At 33.4% G+C, this 16,652-nt stretch overlaps 2 protein-coding genes across 8 annotated transcripts; one reads left to right on the top strand and one right to left on the bottom strand.

The window, feature by feature from the left end:
• The first annotated feature begins 972 nt into the window (after window positions 1-972).
• Rab3-GAP (Rab3 GTPase activating protein) lies at window positions 973-9,353 on the top strand. 4 transcript variants are annotated; one of them, XM_011148773.3, is made up of 19 exons: window positions 974-1,189; window positions 1,261-1,371; window positions 1,565-1,646; window positions 1,712-1,829; window positions 1,899-2,097; window positions 2,157-2,484; window positions 2,558-2,992; window positions 3,151-3,521; window positions 4,015-4,404; window positions 4,468-4,668; window positions 4,748-5,132; window positions 5,209-5,303; window positions 5,785-6,033; window positions 6,370-6,543; window positions 6,637-6,818; window positions 6,973-7,194; window positions 7,369-7,659; window positions 8,084-8,236; window positions 8,494-9,353. In XM_011148773.3, exons 1-19 carry the CDS (start codon window positions 1,105-1,107, stop codon window positions 8,644-8,646), a joined length of 4,224 nt encoding a protein of 1,407 aa, XP_011147075.1. In that variant the 5' UTR covers window positions 974-1,104; the 3' UTR covers window positions 8,647-9,353. The 4 variants fall into 4 exon arrangements, with proteins under 4 accessions (XP_011147076.1, XP_011147077.1, XP_011147075.1 ...); XM_025298414.1 differs by lacking the exon at window positions 8,494-9,353 and having other exon boundaries at window positions 8,094-8,189; XM_011148774.3 differs by lacking the exons at window positions 8,084-8,236; window positions 8,494-9,353 and having other exon boundaries at window positions 973-1,189; window positions 6,973-7,088; window positions 7,369-7,515.
• LOC105187774 (acylphosphatase-2) lies at window positions 7,421-16,635 on the bottom strand. 4 transcript variants are annotated; one of them, XM_025298416.1, is made up of 5 exons: window positions 16,582-16,635; window positions 16,303-16,460; window positions 15,636-15,762; window positions 9,559-9,677; window positions 7,421-7,577 (listed from the first exon to the last, which is right to left on the bottom strand). In XM_025298416.1, exons 2-4 carry the CDS (start codon window positions 16,373-16,375, stop codon window positions 9,563-9,565), a joined length of 315 nt encoding a protein of 104 aa, XP_025154201.1. In that variant the 5' UTR covers window positions 16,376-16,460; window positions 16,582-16,635; the 3' UTR covers window positions 7,421-7,577; window positions 9,559-9,562. The 4 variants fall into 4 exon arrangements, with proteins under 4 accessions (XP_025154201.1, XP_025154200.1, XP_011147073.1 ...); XM_025298415.1 differs by having other exon boundaries at window positions 16,565-16,619; XM_011148771.2 differs by having other exon boundaries at window positions 16,303-16,598.
• Window positions 16,636-16,652: the final 17 nt, after the last annotated feature.

The following is a 16,652-nucleotide window of genomic DNA, read 5'->3' as shown; positions in this document are numbered from 1 at the left end:
GAGTAATTTCATAATATATATATGTGTGTACAGATTTCTTTACCTCTCTTCCCTCTTATCATCTTCAATCTTTTTCCAGAACGCCGTGCTTGAACCACGAACACCGTTCTTCTTTTCTTTACTTTAAGAGTATTGTGCTTGAACCACGAGCACCATTCCTCCCTTTTTATCAGAACGCAGTGCTTGAACCACGAGCACAGTTCTTCTCTTCCTTATTTTAAGAGTGTCGTGCTTGAACCACAAGCACCATTCGCCTTTTTATTCTTCAAACTTAACCACGTCCCTTCCATCTACTCTATTGATATTGTTAAAATAAATATTACCTAAAAATCTCTCATGCCGAAAAGAACAAGAAGAGCCGAACGGCGGATTCAATTTAGACGTCTGTTGAAAAGTTATTATAATCCAGGCACGCTCGACCTGGCTGTTTTCAAAACAGATCCATCAAAATCTTTGGTCCCGAGAATAAAATCTGAAATAAAGGGAAATATATTTAAAGTTAAATTCAACACTAGCGAGAATATTATTATTTTTTAAACCTAACAGTAACCCACCTCCAAAGGCAACAGATTCAAATAATAAAGATTTGGACAAGAATATTGATTCGAAGTAAACCAAACAAATCTAGACATTGCATGTTCTATGCTTGTCCAGGACGTAACAAGCCCCTTGCACAATGCCACAGGCAACAGGCAATAAAGCCAGCGGCACACGGTGCTTGTTTTTGTGCTGGATTGCTTGCTGGATGAAAATACTGCGTTCTGATTGGTGCATTTCCATCCATCTTCGGAAATGTAGCCAGCACGAAAACAAGCACCGTGTGCTGCTGGCTTAAGAATAAAAGTAGACCAATTACAATAGATTATTCTTGTAATACTCGATTGTGATTGGTCTATTTTTATTCTTATTGCCTGTTGCCTGGCATTGTGCAAGGGGCTTTATGCAGAAGTCTGTGCTCTGGCCCTTATTCTTTTGCAGCCATTGTAGATGGGTCTAAAGAGAGAACCAAATCATTAACAGATTGTGGTAAATAATAATAAATAAAGATTCGATAGTTGTCATTTTTTAAAAGGGGATATTTTCGAATGTGACAAATTAAGCGCAATGTCGTGTCAAATTAAAGGAATAGCAAACATACCGGACATAAATAATATTAAAAAATTGCTCTATGGTGATGCTATTAACAAATGTAAGTGTTAGTAATAAAATAAATATGACGTACATCAATATATTTTAACCCAACTCAAATTTACACTTTAGTCGATTATGTACCGAGCAATGAATTACCTCTCCAAGATTGTCACATATCATTATCATCAGTTGGAGATGTGCTTGTTATAGCTTGGGATACAAAAATGATTATATTTGTTTGTAAGTATAAATATCATCTATGTTATTTTATTTTTGTCATATATATGATTATATATAAACATTTTTTTTGTTAACATGTAACAAACGAGTTATGTCTACTGATACATACTTCAAGTTAATAAAGATTGTTTATACTACAAAATTATTTTATTAACAGATAAGATATTTAATATATTTTGATATCTGTTAATAGCAAAATGGGATTCTCAAGAATTAGAAGAAGTAAAAAATAAGTTTCATATAACATGGCATGGAGAAGTAGTAAAAGAACAAAAGTAAGTAATATTTTTAAGACATGTTATAATAATAAGTTTACGATTATAATTGAGTTGTATTTTAGTGAATGGATCACATCAGTGATCTGCTTGCCTTTAATATCTTTAGGAAAGGCTAGTGGTCCAGATTGGACATGTATAACTATTGGGTATAACACAGGTTTTGTTAGATTCTACACAGAAGTAAGTATATAAGCTTTATTTTTATTATTCCATTGTTAATTTACAATATTAATTTACTTTTCACATTAGACAGGTGCAATGCTTTTGGAAGAGCAAATTCATAATGAGTCAATTTTAGGAATAAAATGTCAGTCATCCTGTTCAGTAAAACATGGAGATGTTGGTTATAACGAAGAAATTTATATCTTGTACAATAGTGGTGTTTGCATATTACAAGGATTTCCTTTATTTTCAACTTTACGTGCCTGTAGAAATCATTTAGCTAGAGGTATGCTATATCTTAACACATTGCCCTACCTGAGAATTCAATTTGATAACTGTTTGCAGTTCAAGCAAAATGCGATGATTTGCCTCCAATTACTAATCTATCATATAAAAAGTGGGCATTCAAAAATCAAGATATTTCGAATGATTCGGAAGTAATTGGTACAACGTCGATAAATAGTTTTGATCACTTGATGACTGCTTCAATTTGCGGTGGATACAACGCGACATATAGATCCAGTGCACCACAACATAATTTAGTTCTTGCTACAGGAAAGCGGCCATTTGTAGGATTTCATTATGCGCTTGAGGGAGGCAATGCACCTGTCTTATCAGATGTTGCCATTGCTATGGCTAGCAAATTAGCTAGTGCTATTGGCACAGCAGTACCGTAAGTATTGACAAATATTAGTACAGTATAGTTTTTAAATAAGTGATCCAACTGTAATTAAATTTCTTGCTAGATGGTTTCGCAGCAGTTCAAAGACTGCAACATCTGAAGCAACATCAAAAAGTAACATTCATGAATCTATAGAAACAATGACTTGTCGGTTTGGCTTGAGTGACATCATGAGAGAGGGTGACTGTATCACTTGCAGTCCAAATAAAGTATTATCGGTAATATCGGACGCCATGGGCAGAGTGATACTTATTAATAACAAGAAAGGTATAGCTGTGAGAATGTGGAAAGGATATCGCGACGCTCAGTGCGGCTGGATTGAAGTTAATGAAGAAAAAGATCGCGGAATTCACAAAAATATTAACAGACCCATGCAGAAAACTTTATTACGTACCACCATGTTTCTCGTTATTTACGCTCCGAAAAAAGGTGTAATCGATATTTGGAGTATTCAACAGGGCCCGAAGATAACTACTTTCACCGCTAGTAAAAACGGACGGTAAATAATGATTTTTCACTTGCTATTTCGTTTCTTTTTTTTTTTAACTTTTTTCTCTTTTTGTTCCATTCTCTTTCATTTTTCTTTTGCTCCATTCTCCATTCCTTTTTCCTTTTTATTAATTAATACAAAGTCAATAATATAATATGTTTTCACAGATTATTGTACATCAATTATGGTTTTCTGGGTATGGCTAATAATACTACTGTGTACAAAAACAAAGCACAATACTCATGTGTGTTCATGGATCCGCTGGGTGGATTAAAGGAAATTTGTGTCCCATTTTATTTTGCGCTCAACAGTAAAAACGGCAAACGAGCACGCGATATACACTTGCTTAGAAAACTAAAAACATTCCTGAGGGAGGAGGAATTTGATGAAGAGAAATTAATCTCTGAGGTTACCAACATTTGCTTAGAGCTAAAGACAAATGAGATCAAGATACAAACGATAGAAGTTTTAATGAACAGTAAACATGTCTTGCCAGATGTTTTGCTCGCTGCGACAAATTATTTTGCAACACAGTCACGTAGGTATTGTGTGCTTTTTACTGCATACTATATAATATATCATGATATACATAATTACGTGATATATATAATTACGTACAGATTACGATTTATTACTCACTCTATATAGCGAACGCGTGAGCGCAGAAACATGGTTACATATAAATTCACCGATCACTCCATTATTGCGATGTTTATTAAACATCTTAACAATGTTTATTAAACGTCCTAATAAGTCTGTGTAATCTTATCGTATGAGTCGCGAACTGCAAGTTACTTTTATTATTTTTCTATATACAGGGTGTCCCATTTTAAATGAGCCAGGAAAAAATCTCAAAAAATATGAAAAATAAACTAAGAAACGTTTCAGACAAAAGTTGTATGGTTTCAAAGAGGACATAAAACATCTATATCATTTTGTTTACAGTGATGTCACTTTCGAGATATTCACTGATCATTACTTTCTTTTTTATTAACGGTATTATAAACAAATGTATCTAATCAATGTTACAGAAGAAGAAGAAGAGGGAGAAAAACTAGAAGTTACCATTAAAATACTTCATCAATTAACAACGCAGTTACAGCGGATGATTACATTTTATAAATATGTTAAATCTCTACTCGATACTGCACCTGAATATGACATTGTGACAGCCGGTGGTGCACCGAATGTCAAAAATTTATCCTCGACCTTATTAACTTCAGAGCGGGAAATATATCGCATCATTAAACTGGCCAAGACACTAAACAGTTTTGAAGATGCAAACGTTTCAACAGAAAGCAAGGTCAAATTTAAAGAAGACGAGAGGGCATTTTTTTACTTCTTGTCGTGCTTCGAGTTCGGCGACTTAAAATTAATTAGCTTGCGAAAAGATTTGAAAGAGGAAAAAATACATGAGATCGGTATGTATATACTTTGTAATATCTGAAAACGTGAAATTGATTTATTAAATATGTAATTTTTAGCGCGTCTGATATATCAAGGATGGATGTACTGTAACGATGTGAAGGAAAAATGGCAACAAGCTGCTGAAGACAGTAACATTCAGCCGTTCATTTTTATGCAACTAGCATTGATTTACTGGACACATAAGAAGGAAATCACGATTTCTGAGATAGAGCTAAAACGTTTCACACAGCTTCTGCATGTTATTTGTTTATTAACTGGTAAGTCAACTGTCATTTTAAATGGATTTTGATCGTCCTTTGCGCCACGTATTGAATTTTATTAATTTGAATTCAACAGATGTAGAAGAAATATGTACTGAATACAATGAGGCTTCTTTGTGGTGGAAAAATGTGCGCGCAATTCTCACAGAATCTACGAAGCCTTTCAATGCTCTTATTGCTGCATTGGCATGCAGAGCGATCGCAATAATGATAGAGATACATAAAGAGAAATTACAAAATCAGAAGTCTCTGGGAATTTTGGGAGACGAAGTGGAAGATATTAAAAATGGGAATAATAAGATTAAAATGGATGAAATGGAGAGTAAAATATATGACATTACACCGGACGATGAGACGTACAGTTCAATTAGTGAATGGGAAAATGTTAGTAAGGACACTTGTCAATTCACGCTATTAATTGGGAATCTTGAAGATATTACAGTTCTGAATGCTGTTGTTAAGTATGTATAAATAATCAAATTATACATCGAGATCTAAATTTTTTGTGTACAGTAAACAGTATTATTCCAATTTCAGTCAGCAGTTTATACCAGATCAGACAACACAATTTTTCGCTTTACCTTTTACAAAATGCGACATTTCATTGTCGCTGATTATTTCTAAAGGCAAAGGTACATATAATAAAATAAATTTTATCGCTTATGTAGTTGTATCAGATAACCAAAAAAGTTCGTGCAGTTTCTATAAAGATATATTTATAGGAATTATAATTTTACGTAATATAGAAAAATATTTTATATAACAGTTAGAAACGCATAGTTTACGAATTTATAAGTTGTATCGGAGATATCTGCAAATCTTGACTAACTCATTATTTTGGAAGTATCTTAAATTTCACTAACGCTGCACTTTCGTCAATAGAAATCGCATGAATTTTCTTGGCGATATTCTACTAATAAATATTCAATTGACGGTATTCTACTTATAATTACATGGCTGCGTTCAGAAAATAACGACTGAATGGGAGTACATTATCATTGAAATATTCTTCTAGAATTATTATGAAACTAAAAGTATATTTTAATCTCTCATAGACGATAATCACTAACTCGTTTCGCTAAACGAAGAATATATCGTTTCTTTTCGAATTAGGCTCCGTATCTGAATTAGTTGCGAAGTGGCTCAGTACAACAAGTATCAATCCTGCACGATTGATTGACACAACCGATGTAGAATTTGATCAGCTTCAATTATCAGTGGATTCGTTGCAACTGAATGATGTATTGGACGAAGTGTCTGCCGTCGATATACCTCAACAAGAACAGACGAAACTTCTTTCGCTTTCGGTAGAAATCGGAGACGAAGCGAAAGTTGATACAACCACGGAAGCGTGCATCTTAGGCAAGAAATATATTTATTTATACAGGGCGACCTATTTTAAACACCTACTTCGAAAGAAATATACGAAAATATGTTTAAAAAAATGTTATTTGGTTGTCAGGAGGCTGTAAAATAATTATTTTGATCTGATCTTATCCAAACTTTTGCCTGAAAATTTTGTCGAATACATTTTTTCAAAATATTTATATTTCGAGATGACTATTTAAAATGGCTCTCTCTCTCTTTCTCTCTCCTCTCTCTCTCTCTCTCTCTCTCTCTCTCTCTCTCTCTCTCTTTCTAATATCTGAATTTTATTATTATATATTTCATTATTCCTTCCCAATTCTCTTTTTATAGATAAAATAACCCTGCTCAAACGTCATTTCCCATATAGTTTAACTAGTAGCGTTTTGTTGGCCAATCTATGCTGGGAGTTTGCGATGTCATGGAACAAAGACGTAACTCAGTTAGAATCGCTTGCGGCTGCCGTGGCTGTTTTGCGACAGATACCCATGAAGCATATGAAACATGGTACAGATGATGTTAACATTCTTATTACATAGAATATAAATCTTTTTAGAAAAATATTCATATTTGCGTGTAACAATCGTGTTTATTGGGCAGGTGTTTGCTGTTTGTTATGGACGCTTCATATAAAAAAACGTATAGAAGCAGTAGCAAAGCTGATGAACAAACTTGGGAAATTGCCTAAGGAAAGATTATGTATGCAAGATATTGGTTTATCGGACATTCAAGTGACAACGTTCCTGCAGCATTCCATTACTTTCTTGGATATATTTCTTGATGTTAGTACATAGGATATAGAAAATATAAAGAATTGCACAACTGGCTATATGATGAGCGCGACATGCAACTACACTGAATCACGAATTATTATATTTTGATATAAATTAATCATATAAATATAAGTTATATAAATTATTTTACACGTTTATGTAGGCTGAGATACTTGAGCGAAGCGACAGTGCGATGATTAAATTCGAAGAACTGTGGGAAGGACATCCTAGTGGACCGCAACCGTTTGCCACATTAGCTATTTCTCAAACACCCGCTTGGTACGAGTTGATATTATTACATGTGCAAGTAGTCAACATCTTATACATAATGGCGTGTCTTAATTTGAAAATGCTGAAGCCGCTGAATAACTTATTCGAGTCCGTGGTAAGTGATTGGGTTGCTTGGCAATAATAGCGACAAATTTGAGGCACATCTTTCGGTCTTGAATAGCATTTGAGGCGATTTGAATGTTACGATTGCGAATTGCTTAAGAATTTCTTTAAACAAGAAATCCGCCCATCATAAGTTCATATACGAATACTTATCTATCATTTGTAGGTGCAGCCCTATTTCTTTCAAGACATCACAGACAAAGCGATGCTCACGTGGTATCGAGATGACAAAAGGGACACTACGCGTACAGAATTTTTGTGCAAAGTAATCACAGCGTCGATGGAGTTTATTCATCGAGAAACCAGCGATGGTACGACAGTTAGCTCCACGCAGGCTATCTCGTGGATGGGTAAGTGTCAGACATTGGCGTCCATCTGGAAAATTAACAACGACGAATTAAGGATACATCAGGTCTGTCAATTGTACATAAACGGCTTTGATCGCTTGGCGGAAGAGGTATGTATAATAACGCGAATCCTTTATTATCTGTATATACATACAAATGCACATATACTGTGCATAATTACAATGATATTTATATATGCACGAATGATATTTATATAGGGTATCTCATTTTAAATAAGCCAGTATTCCATTTAAGCAGCAGATTTCCATTTAAGAAAAGTAATGATCAGTATCTCGAAAGTGGTGCCATGGTGGTAAAGGAAATGATATAGTTGTTTTATGTCCTCTTTGAAACCATTCATATGTTTCAAGATTTTTGCCTGGCTCATTTAAAATGGGACATTTTATATATATATACATATATATTTACCTACACGTATACATACCAGAATATGAAAGACCATTTAATTTATATATATATATATATATATGTATGTATGTATGTACACATGCACAATACATATATACAAATTAGATAATGACAGCGGTGAATGATATTGAACGCTTGGGCGCGAATCTATTGTCTATTGCTGGAAGAAGGATGATGGCGTATCTCTCAAGAACACCTAATCTACTGGAAGAAGTTTCACGAATAAGTCCGGCACTCATGAGATATTTAGAGAGCCTGGTAGGGTCTAATACCAATATTAGTTTTGTTTCCTATCGTTGAATTGGCTGTACTACCTTGCATTAATTCTCTTTTCCTTTTTTTCTTTACCAAGTCTCAACTGTATACTCGTCTTTTTTGAAGTTTCGAGAGTACATTAATTAATTAATTTAGCAATTAATTAATTTAGCAATTAATTAATTTAGCAATAGAAAACAAATCTTGTCACATCTGCCGAGATATCTTTTGTCTCTATGATTATTAATTCTTTTTTCCAGAACGTGCCCGAAATCATCTTTACGAATTGCTCGAATGATGATATCGTGGAATTGATTCGTCGAGTGTCTGTGCATTTACCAAAATCTCATTGTGATTACCATCTCGCAGAACTAATGTTAGATGCAACATTCATTTTTCAAGATAGCCACTAAATATTGACTCAGTCTTATGTCCTGGCATTTTATGTTTTGTGATAATGTGAAGCACGAAACCGCCATACCGCCGGGAGATTCTACGAAGAGTTGTGCAGCTATGTATATAGCAAACACACATATACAACGAAGTGAAAATTGCTAGAGTAATTCTGTGACTTTGAGATAAAACTCCCGATAACAAGAGATATTGTATATCGTTCTTATGTATAATATTATATATAGTAATAAGAAAATTAGTGAGAGAATGAAGTTGCAAGGTTGCGAGCGGCTAATCATATGTAACAAACTATAAGTGATGATTCCAACATAGCGTCGTTTGTTGTTTCTTAGTCGCAACCCAGGCTAGAGGAGAAATCGAATAAATGTACATGTGTATATACAGAACTTCGTTAATGTTGCTATATCACAAAGCAAAGAAATCGTTCTAATTTTAAGATACAAAACGTAATTTATCTAACATTCTCACGAGAATTACCACTCGCGCGAGAATTATTTCTCGATTTGCAAAGTTACCCGTAATAGCAACGTCAAGTTTGTGCGAATGAGGTGAAAGAAATATTCAAATTATTATTGTATATCTGTAATCAAATATAATATTTCGTTTGAACGTGCACCGTTATGTAAAAAGATGGTCGTTTTTGACTTATATGTATAATTTATTAAAAATACATTAAATATATGTGCTGCTACACGTGTTAACCAGACTATATACGAAAAAAAAATCAACAATACGTTAAGAAGAAACAAGAGAAACACAGCGAGAGGGAGGAGAAAAAGAAAGAGAGGGGGAGAGAGAGAATCATTGTGTTTTGCGAAAAATCATGGTTTTTGTATCATATGTAAGAGGAATTTTTGCACGCACGTCAAAGCTACTCCAGTACAATGAACGTACACTCAACTATACATTACATTTTTAGAAGCGGATCGCAAAGCCTTGATACTGCCGTTTTACGATAGTCTCCCGGCTCGTGAATTCGCACCGATGTATCTCACTACCCGGACTCCCTACCGAAGTTAGCCATTGTGCCCTGGAAATTAGGCATTACTTATTAATTGCATTAATATTAATCGCACGTTATATCACAAGATAATGCGTCTCTATAACACCGTTAAGTATTCATCAAATATCAACAATGAAAGCTACGATGAAGCATAAAAACGACGAAAAGTATTAAGGGAGGAATTACATGCGGAAGGCCGTTTTCAAGGCTATTTTTACGAATTTTTTTAACAGAAACGGTGGGATCAATGGACTTAAAATTTTCACAGTATGTTCATTAATGTTCAAGGTATAAAATAAATTTTATTGAATCACAAGAACCGATCCAATTTGTAATTATAAATAAAAATGCAGTCATCCGTTTGCGAGCTCTATGTTTGCTGTCGTCCGGATCTCTTACTACTTTGAAACCAAAAAATGAGAAAAATTTTTTAAATATACAGTTACCATTATAGCCCGTACGAAAATAAAGGCAGTGTAGCCAAGTTTGAAAAAGTGACTGTACAAAAAAAATATCAAAAATGAAACTTTCTTTCAACTTGTAATCATGTTTAAAAAACGAATAAAATAAAATATAACTGTGCTCGAGGTAGGGGCGAAAACCACATGTCTACTATATATTGTGTAAAAATTTCAAGTTATTCAGTTCAGTAGTTTTTGCGTTGACAGTTTAAGAAAATGGTGTTTCCAGATAAACGCGTTTAAAGTTTTATGTATACTTTCCATATAGATAGTAACAAATTTATTTTATACTTTGAACATTAATGAATACACTGTGAAAATTTCAAGTCCATTGATCCTATCGTTTCTGTTAAAAAAATTGTGCCAAAAATAGAACGACCTTCCGCATGTAATTCCCCCCTTAACGAATATCGGAGAGGGTTTTGTCACGCGAACTCTGCGTTATTTTGGAAAGTCTCCTAAGAAGCGGATATCTCCTTGTGCAAGCAGGCGCAATCGATCCTACGAGAAAGATCGAGCAGCGTACGATTTCAAGTTTAAGAAGGTCATACTGCGGGAGCGTTTGTCGTGTTGCCAATTGCACATTGACATCGTTACCAAACAACGCTGTTCACGTGTGCGTTCTGTGTATAAACGCACTTACGCGCCATGCCACGCCACCAATGTGCGGTTCGTACGTTTCGAAATTATAATTAGCGGCTAATCGGACCACGTTTCGGATATTTTTACGCGATGATATCGCGTATTTCTTCGTAACTCATCGACCGTCTCTCCAAGATGGAACAACATCGATAGTATCTTTTCCGCAGACTGTGAACGAATGTGATCAACCTTGACATCGCGCGTTCTTTAACGTGCCGTGACATCTCTCTGATTTGTTTTCCCTTTTCGCGCATAGGTGAATTCTTCGAGCATTTTTTTCTTCATGAGCTATTGTTCCGGGGTTGCTGCTTGTGATATTCATGCGTTATTCATGCGATTACAATCAAAGAAACGGATCAGTAGGTTTGACTCGCATCTCGGAGTAACGAATATCCTCCGTGTCTCCTTTTAGCGACCCTCCGATTCCTCTTTCAAAGGCAAAAGTGTTGTACTTTGTCGCACGCGTGTATCGCTCTAACGCGTGGTATCGTGGGAACTGCTGCTTTTGCCGGCTTTTCTACTGCAGAATCTGCGAAAACGATCTTTTATACGAAGCGCGAGAGGAGCATGACGCGATATTTCCGTAACGATAATGTTCCGATAATGTGCCGATAATGTGCGAATAAGTCAGGCGACATCGAAGTTGATGCTCTTTTGAGCTCGACATCGATGACTAGACGCTCAACGTAGTGACCGTCAGCAGAGGAAACAGGTGATCGCTGTCGTCACTGCGTCATTACTTCATTAAAGTTAGTTTTAGACGTTAGCCAAGGCCGCACGGGACTTTGAGGAGGCGTCGAGAAGGAACGGATGCCCCGTTTAACGCATACATAAACTAATGACTTTAATGGTGCACTATTTGGAATCCGCTCGCGCGACATGTGTCGAAAAACGCAAACGACAGTTAGCACAATGAACGCTACGACTGATCTTTCGAGGAGTACGAACACGTTCTGGTAGGGTTGCTTGAAAATTGTCTGTTCAAGGTAATTTGTCACCTTAGTTCATTATTCGTTGAAAAAATAAAGGCTGGTTTTTCAATAATGGTTTAAACTTAGATCGAAGTTTAAATTCTATTCAAAAGCACTAGACTGTTTTTCAATGAATAGATCAGAATAAAACGTAATTTAAAACATAGTTTAACTAAACTGTGAATGATGACCGTTTAAACGTCGTTTAATGGATTAATAAACGTCGTTACACACACACACACACACACACACACACACACATACACACACAATACAGTATCTCTATTATTATATTTAAAATCATATTGTTAAATATTTATAAAAGTATAAAATATTTGTTACGATGTTTAATGAAGAATATATGAAGAGAGTAGTGAAAATGAGAATATTTTAGGATATATAAAACATATCAACATGAGAAAAAATCGTGTTGTAAGGCGAAGACCAAATCATTTTGAAATTTGGGATGAAAAAGAATTTCTTCAAAGATTTCGTTTATCCAAAGCTACAGTTCATATATTAATAGAAAAAATTCAAGAAACTGTTCAATCACCAACTGAAAAGTATTAATACATGTCATATAAATTAAATGACATATATAGAATATTTTTCAATATATTGGTTTTAACTAATTAACTAGTTGCAAAATATGATGTTTACTAATAATAAATATTATACAAATAATATAAAATTATTTTTATTGCATTTTTTAAATTTTTTTTCAGAAATCAGGCTTTGTCAGTAAGTATGAAATAACATTATTAACAATAAGATTTTATGCTAGTGGATTTTTTTTATAAGCGTAGATGATTTTGTTGATGTTTATATGTTAAAAGCTTTTTTGATGTTTATAAAAGCAAATAAAATAATTAATAAAATTTCAAGGGCAATTGCTCAACTTAGACCTGCATAAAATTTCCGAATATAGAAGATGATATTCAAAGATTTCATGAAAAGTTTTACAATATTGCAAAATTTCCACGTTGTAGGTGCCTTAGACTGTACTTATATTAGAATTAAATTTCCATGTGTCTAAAAGTGACCCGCATAGCGATGACTTTTCGTTGCCAACTTAAGAATAACAAAGGTTTATTTAAAGTTTAGATAAACTGTTTTCAGCGTATGCTTGAAAAACATACAAGATGTAAAACTAGATTTATGGATCAAAGAAGGATTAAATCTCTTTATAATGTTCATAATCTTTAGTTTAAATCACGATTGAAAAAGCGGACCTAAGGTAAACATCCCGATTAGTAATCGTGAGATCATCGTGAAAATAAATTAATAAATTATTATATATATCTTAAGCTAAGTGCATTAAGGATGTTTAATTAAGGATGTCTCATTTTAACTTTCTTACTGTAATAACTTAAAACCCTCTTCTCCTGGCGTTTTAGTAAAAAATATTTCAAATAAAAGTTATAGGATTTTAAGAGATCAAGTGGGTCCGAGGCCCACTTTGAGTTCAATAAGACTTCATTTTTTTTTTATCAAAATTCCTATTTTTTTTATTACGGATTCGTATTCGTATACGAAAAAAATAAGAAAGTTTTGTTTATCGTTAGTTTTCTCTAAACGCCATTCAACAGACCCAAAACGTCCTTTAAAGTTCTTACTTTGATATATTACGGGATGCCGATTTTTCTGCGTGATATCGAAGAAATGAACGTGATGAAATTCTTCGTCGTTCTGGTTGAAGTTTCGAACAATATTTTATTTTCTAAAAAAGGAATATACAATTTTGAGCGTGAGATCCCTGGGTTGAGCCTAATAAGATTGAGCTTTTTTGCTCACGCAGCGTAAATTTATAGTTATAGGTCGTGTTGATTAGTCAATGAGTGAGTAGATATTTGCAAACTTTATTTTTCATTTCCCAAAGTTTCTTTTATCTCTGAGATGCGTAAAGAATCAGCTCTTCACCGTCAAGGACACTTAATCCTCTAATGTATAAATATTTTAATCACATCACTATATAGGACACATGTTAAAATATTTAAAAGTTTAATATTTAATTTAAATATTTAAAATATTTAAAAGTTAAAAATTGGATGATACTCAAAAAGACCTAGTATATTTTTTGACTATCTATCGAAATTGTTACTACTTCGTAATTTTTTAAACAAAATGATAACTCCGATGAAGAAGCTTTTTGATTTCTTATAAGTTTTATCTCTCTCTCTCTCTCTCTCTCTCTCTCTCTCTCTCTCTCTCTCTCAACAAACACAAATCCGGATGCCCAATCGGCAGATAATATTTTTAACATTTTTTAAATATTAATATTTATTAAATATTTATTTATTTTACTTTTTTGGTCATTTTTTCCATTCATTATACAAAAAATATTTATTTAACGTTTATTTAATGTATATTTAATATTTATTTTACTAATAACTCGTTTAAAATTATTTTTAATGTTTTAAAAATGTTTTTTTAATATTTTTAAAAATACTTTTTAAGTATTTTTTTCTGATTGAGTGAGTTCTTGTTTTTAAAGAATGGCGAGTTGTATACAAAATGATATGTAGTAAATATCCTGAGATTCTTAGCTAATGTAACAGGCTATCGCTAGTCTAAAACATTAAAATGCAAGTTTATTCGCAAGCCTGTTATTTTTTCGATAATTCTTCATGACCAAAAATCGACATCTCATAACATATTTCAAAATAACTTTAAAGAACGTTTTGGACATTTCATAATGTGTTTTAAAATAATTAAAATAATTTAAAATAATTTTGAAGAACGTCTGTTAGAAGGAATTTAATATTAGCAATTTAATGAAAAATAACCATAAATAAAATTTTCTTATTTCTTCATATAAAACATATAACCGTAATGAGAAATGGTAATTCTCATTTCAAAATATTGACTTGAGTCTTACTAGGCCTAAAGTGGCCCCCGAACTGTAAATCTAGGTGATTCATCTAATGATCCTCTTAAAACTCTACAACTTTTATTTGAAATATGTTTTACCAAAATTCTATGTTTTCGAGTTATTATGGTGTAAAAGTTAAGTAAAATGAGATATTCTGTATAAAATTGATTATATTGGAAAGTTTGAATATTTTAATTGTTATGCTTTAATTGTTAAAATTAATAAATTTTAATTTATCTATATTTTCGTTACTGTTATCGTAAAAAAATATAATAACGTCATTGTTGTTAGTGAGGAAAAAGACTGGCCATTATTAAATTGTTATTGGATAAAAGTTATATTATTTTCTAACCCTGTTTTTATTTGATTGTTTATTATGAGAGATCTCATCGTCGATTTTACGACGTGTTTCTTAAGAGAACGCAGTTTCGTTGCAGCAAATTTGGTACGTTTTCCCGTTTCATAGATATAGTTGAACTTTGTCGCACGTAATGCACATCTAAACAGTTAGCTAGTGACGAGCTTTATTATTAGACGATGGTAATACACACATACGTTATTTAACCGTGCGATTACCTAACAAAGCTTTCAGCTTTTGGCGATTACTAAAGCAAAGTTTCTTTTCCGAGATCGACAAAGTCAAGTTGGTCGCTTTAATTAAATCCACAAGATGTGCAACGTATTGTATATTCATGCCTTGGAAAAATGGCCAATATCCGTCTCTACCATTTCCACATATAAAAATTTTCTCGATAATCGCTTGTAAAATTTATAGATCTTAATTTGAATATTCTTCAAATTTTCAATTGTTTAAATTTGAATTTCGTTCTTCAATGAGATGCTAGATCATACATTGATTGATATAGTTGATATATACTATCTTGAAATAAAAATCGAAAAATCGGAAAATTGGCTCTTTTCTTCAAAAGGTATATCTACTTTTTTTTCTTCAAAAGGTATATCTACTTTTGACTGTTTTCGATCAATTTTGTTTGTTGAGAATCTCATCGACGAATCTCAACGACTTAATAAGACTCACATCTGATCGACAAGCGCCTCAGGTCCTTGCATTTTTCCAAGAATCGTGCCAACTTTACTGTTTTTCACCCAACCGCAAATTCCCAGTTGCAGGCATATATCTCTCACATACTTTGGAAAATACACACCTGCAAGTTTGTTAAAGATTTTAAGAGATACATGCTTGGTTCTATCTTCATCGTAAAAATATTAAATTAATAATTAAATTAAGTAAAACAAAAGTTTAGATTGCTCTTTTTTATATAAAATACAAGTTTTATAATCTTAAAAATGATAATTTTTTTGAATACATGATATATAACGAGCTTTTGATGATGAGTATGTTTTAGAAGATTATTATCAAGAAAATATTCTTTGTTGGAAATAATTATTGCTTGAAAAAAAATAAGTAAACTAAGTAATCGCTTTTCTTAGTAGTGGAATGATAGTTTCCTCTGTGTAAGTTTACTGTACTTGTTTAATAAGACTATACTATTTATCAATATAACGGAATTCGTCGATCACCTTGCAGAAGAATCTGGAACCGAAGAAATTCGCAAATTCGCAACACGAAGATGCACAATGTAAAAAAAAGAACATAACACGTCACATTGAACATTGTCGCACGATAAACTCAAGAGAGGAAAAGAGAATCAGCGATACTAGATTCGATATTTGTCGGTACTCACCTTGCACTTTCCCGAAAACTTCGAACTCCACCGATATCAGGGATTCCCGGCAAAGGGAATCATTCGCCGCCATCCTGCTCACAAGTTTCGATAAGGAATTTTACGTTCGCCCGATGAGTCGTTTGACAATTGTGCGTGTCAGAAAAAAGCGTCCTCAGCTGACAAAAGGGGGGTGTATATTCGACAAGGAAATCCGATCGCTGTCTCGCGATGTGTAACGCTTAGTAATCGTCGCTTTCACTTTATAGAGATTGCTCTTTACCTTTTGTTGCGACTCACCTCGCTGACTGATTCTCACTGCACGACAGCGTCATCGCGTCTCTTCAAATAGATCACCCCACCACATTGAC

Source organism: Harpegnathos saltator, unplaced genomic scaffold (assembly GCF_003227715.2).
Source record: "Harpegnathos saltator strain DR-91 unplaced genomic scaffold, Hsal_v8.6 scaffold217, whole genome shotgun sequence".
NCBI lineage: Eukaryota > Metazoa > Arthropoda > Insecta > Hymenoptera > Formicidae > Harpegnathos > Harpegnathos saltator.
This window is presented reverse-complemented; position numbering and strand designations above follow the sequence as displayed.

What these genes read in the sequence shown, in the direction of transcription:
- LOC105187774 (XM_025298416.1), bottom strand. Translation starts at nt 16,375, where the DNA reads ATGGCGGCGAATGATTCCCTTTGCCGGGAATCCCTGATATCGGTGGAG. An exon ending in AGTTTTCGGGAAAGTGCAAG is followed by an intron (nt 15,763 to 16,302) that starts GTGAGTACCGAC and finishes ACAAACTTGCAG; the next exon opens with GTGTGTATTTTCCAAAGTAT. An exon ending in GAGGCGCTTGTCGATCAGAT is followed by an intron (nt 9,678 to 15,635) that starts GTGAGTCTTATT and finishes CCTAATTTCCAG; the next exon opens with GGCACAATGGCTAACTTCGG.
- Rab3-GAP (XM_011148773.3), top strand. Translation starts at nt 1,105, where the DNA reads ATGTCGTGTCAAATTAAAGGAATAGCAAACATACCGGACATAAATAAT. An exon ending in TGGTGATGCTATTAACAAAT is followed by an intron (nt 1,190 to 1,260) that starts GTAAGTGTTAGT and finishes TTTACACTTTAG; the next exon opens with TCGATTATGTACCGAGCAAT. An exon ending in GATTATTTCTAAAGGCAAAG is followed by an intron (nt 5,304 to 5,784) that starts GTACATATAATA and finishes TTTTCGAATTAG; the next exon opens with GCTCCGTATCTGAATTAGTT.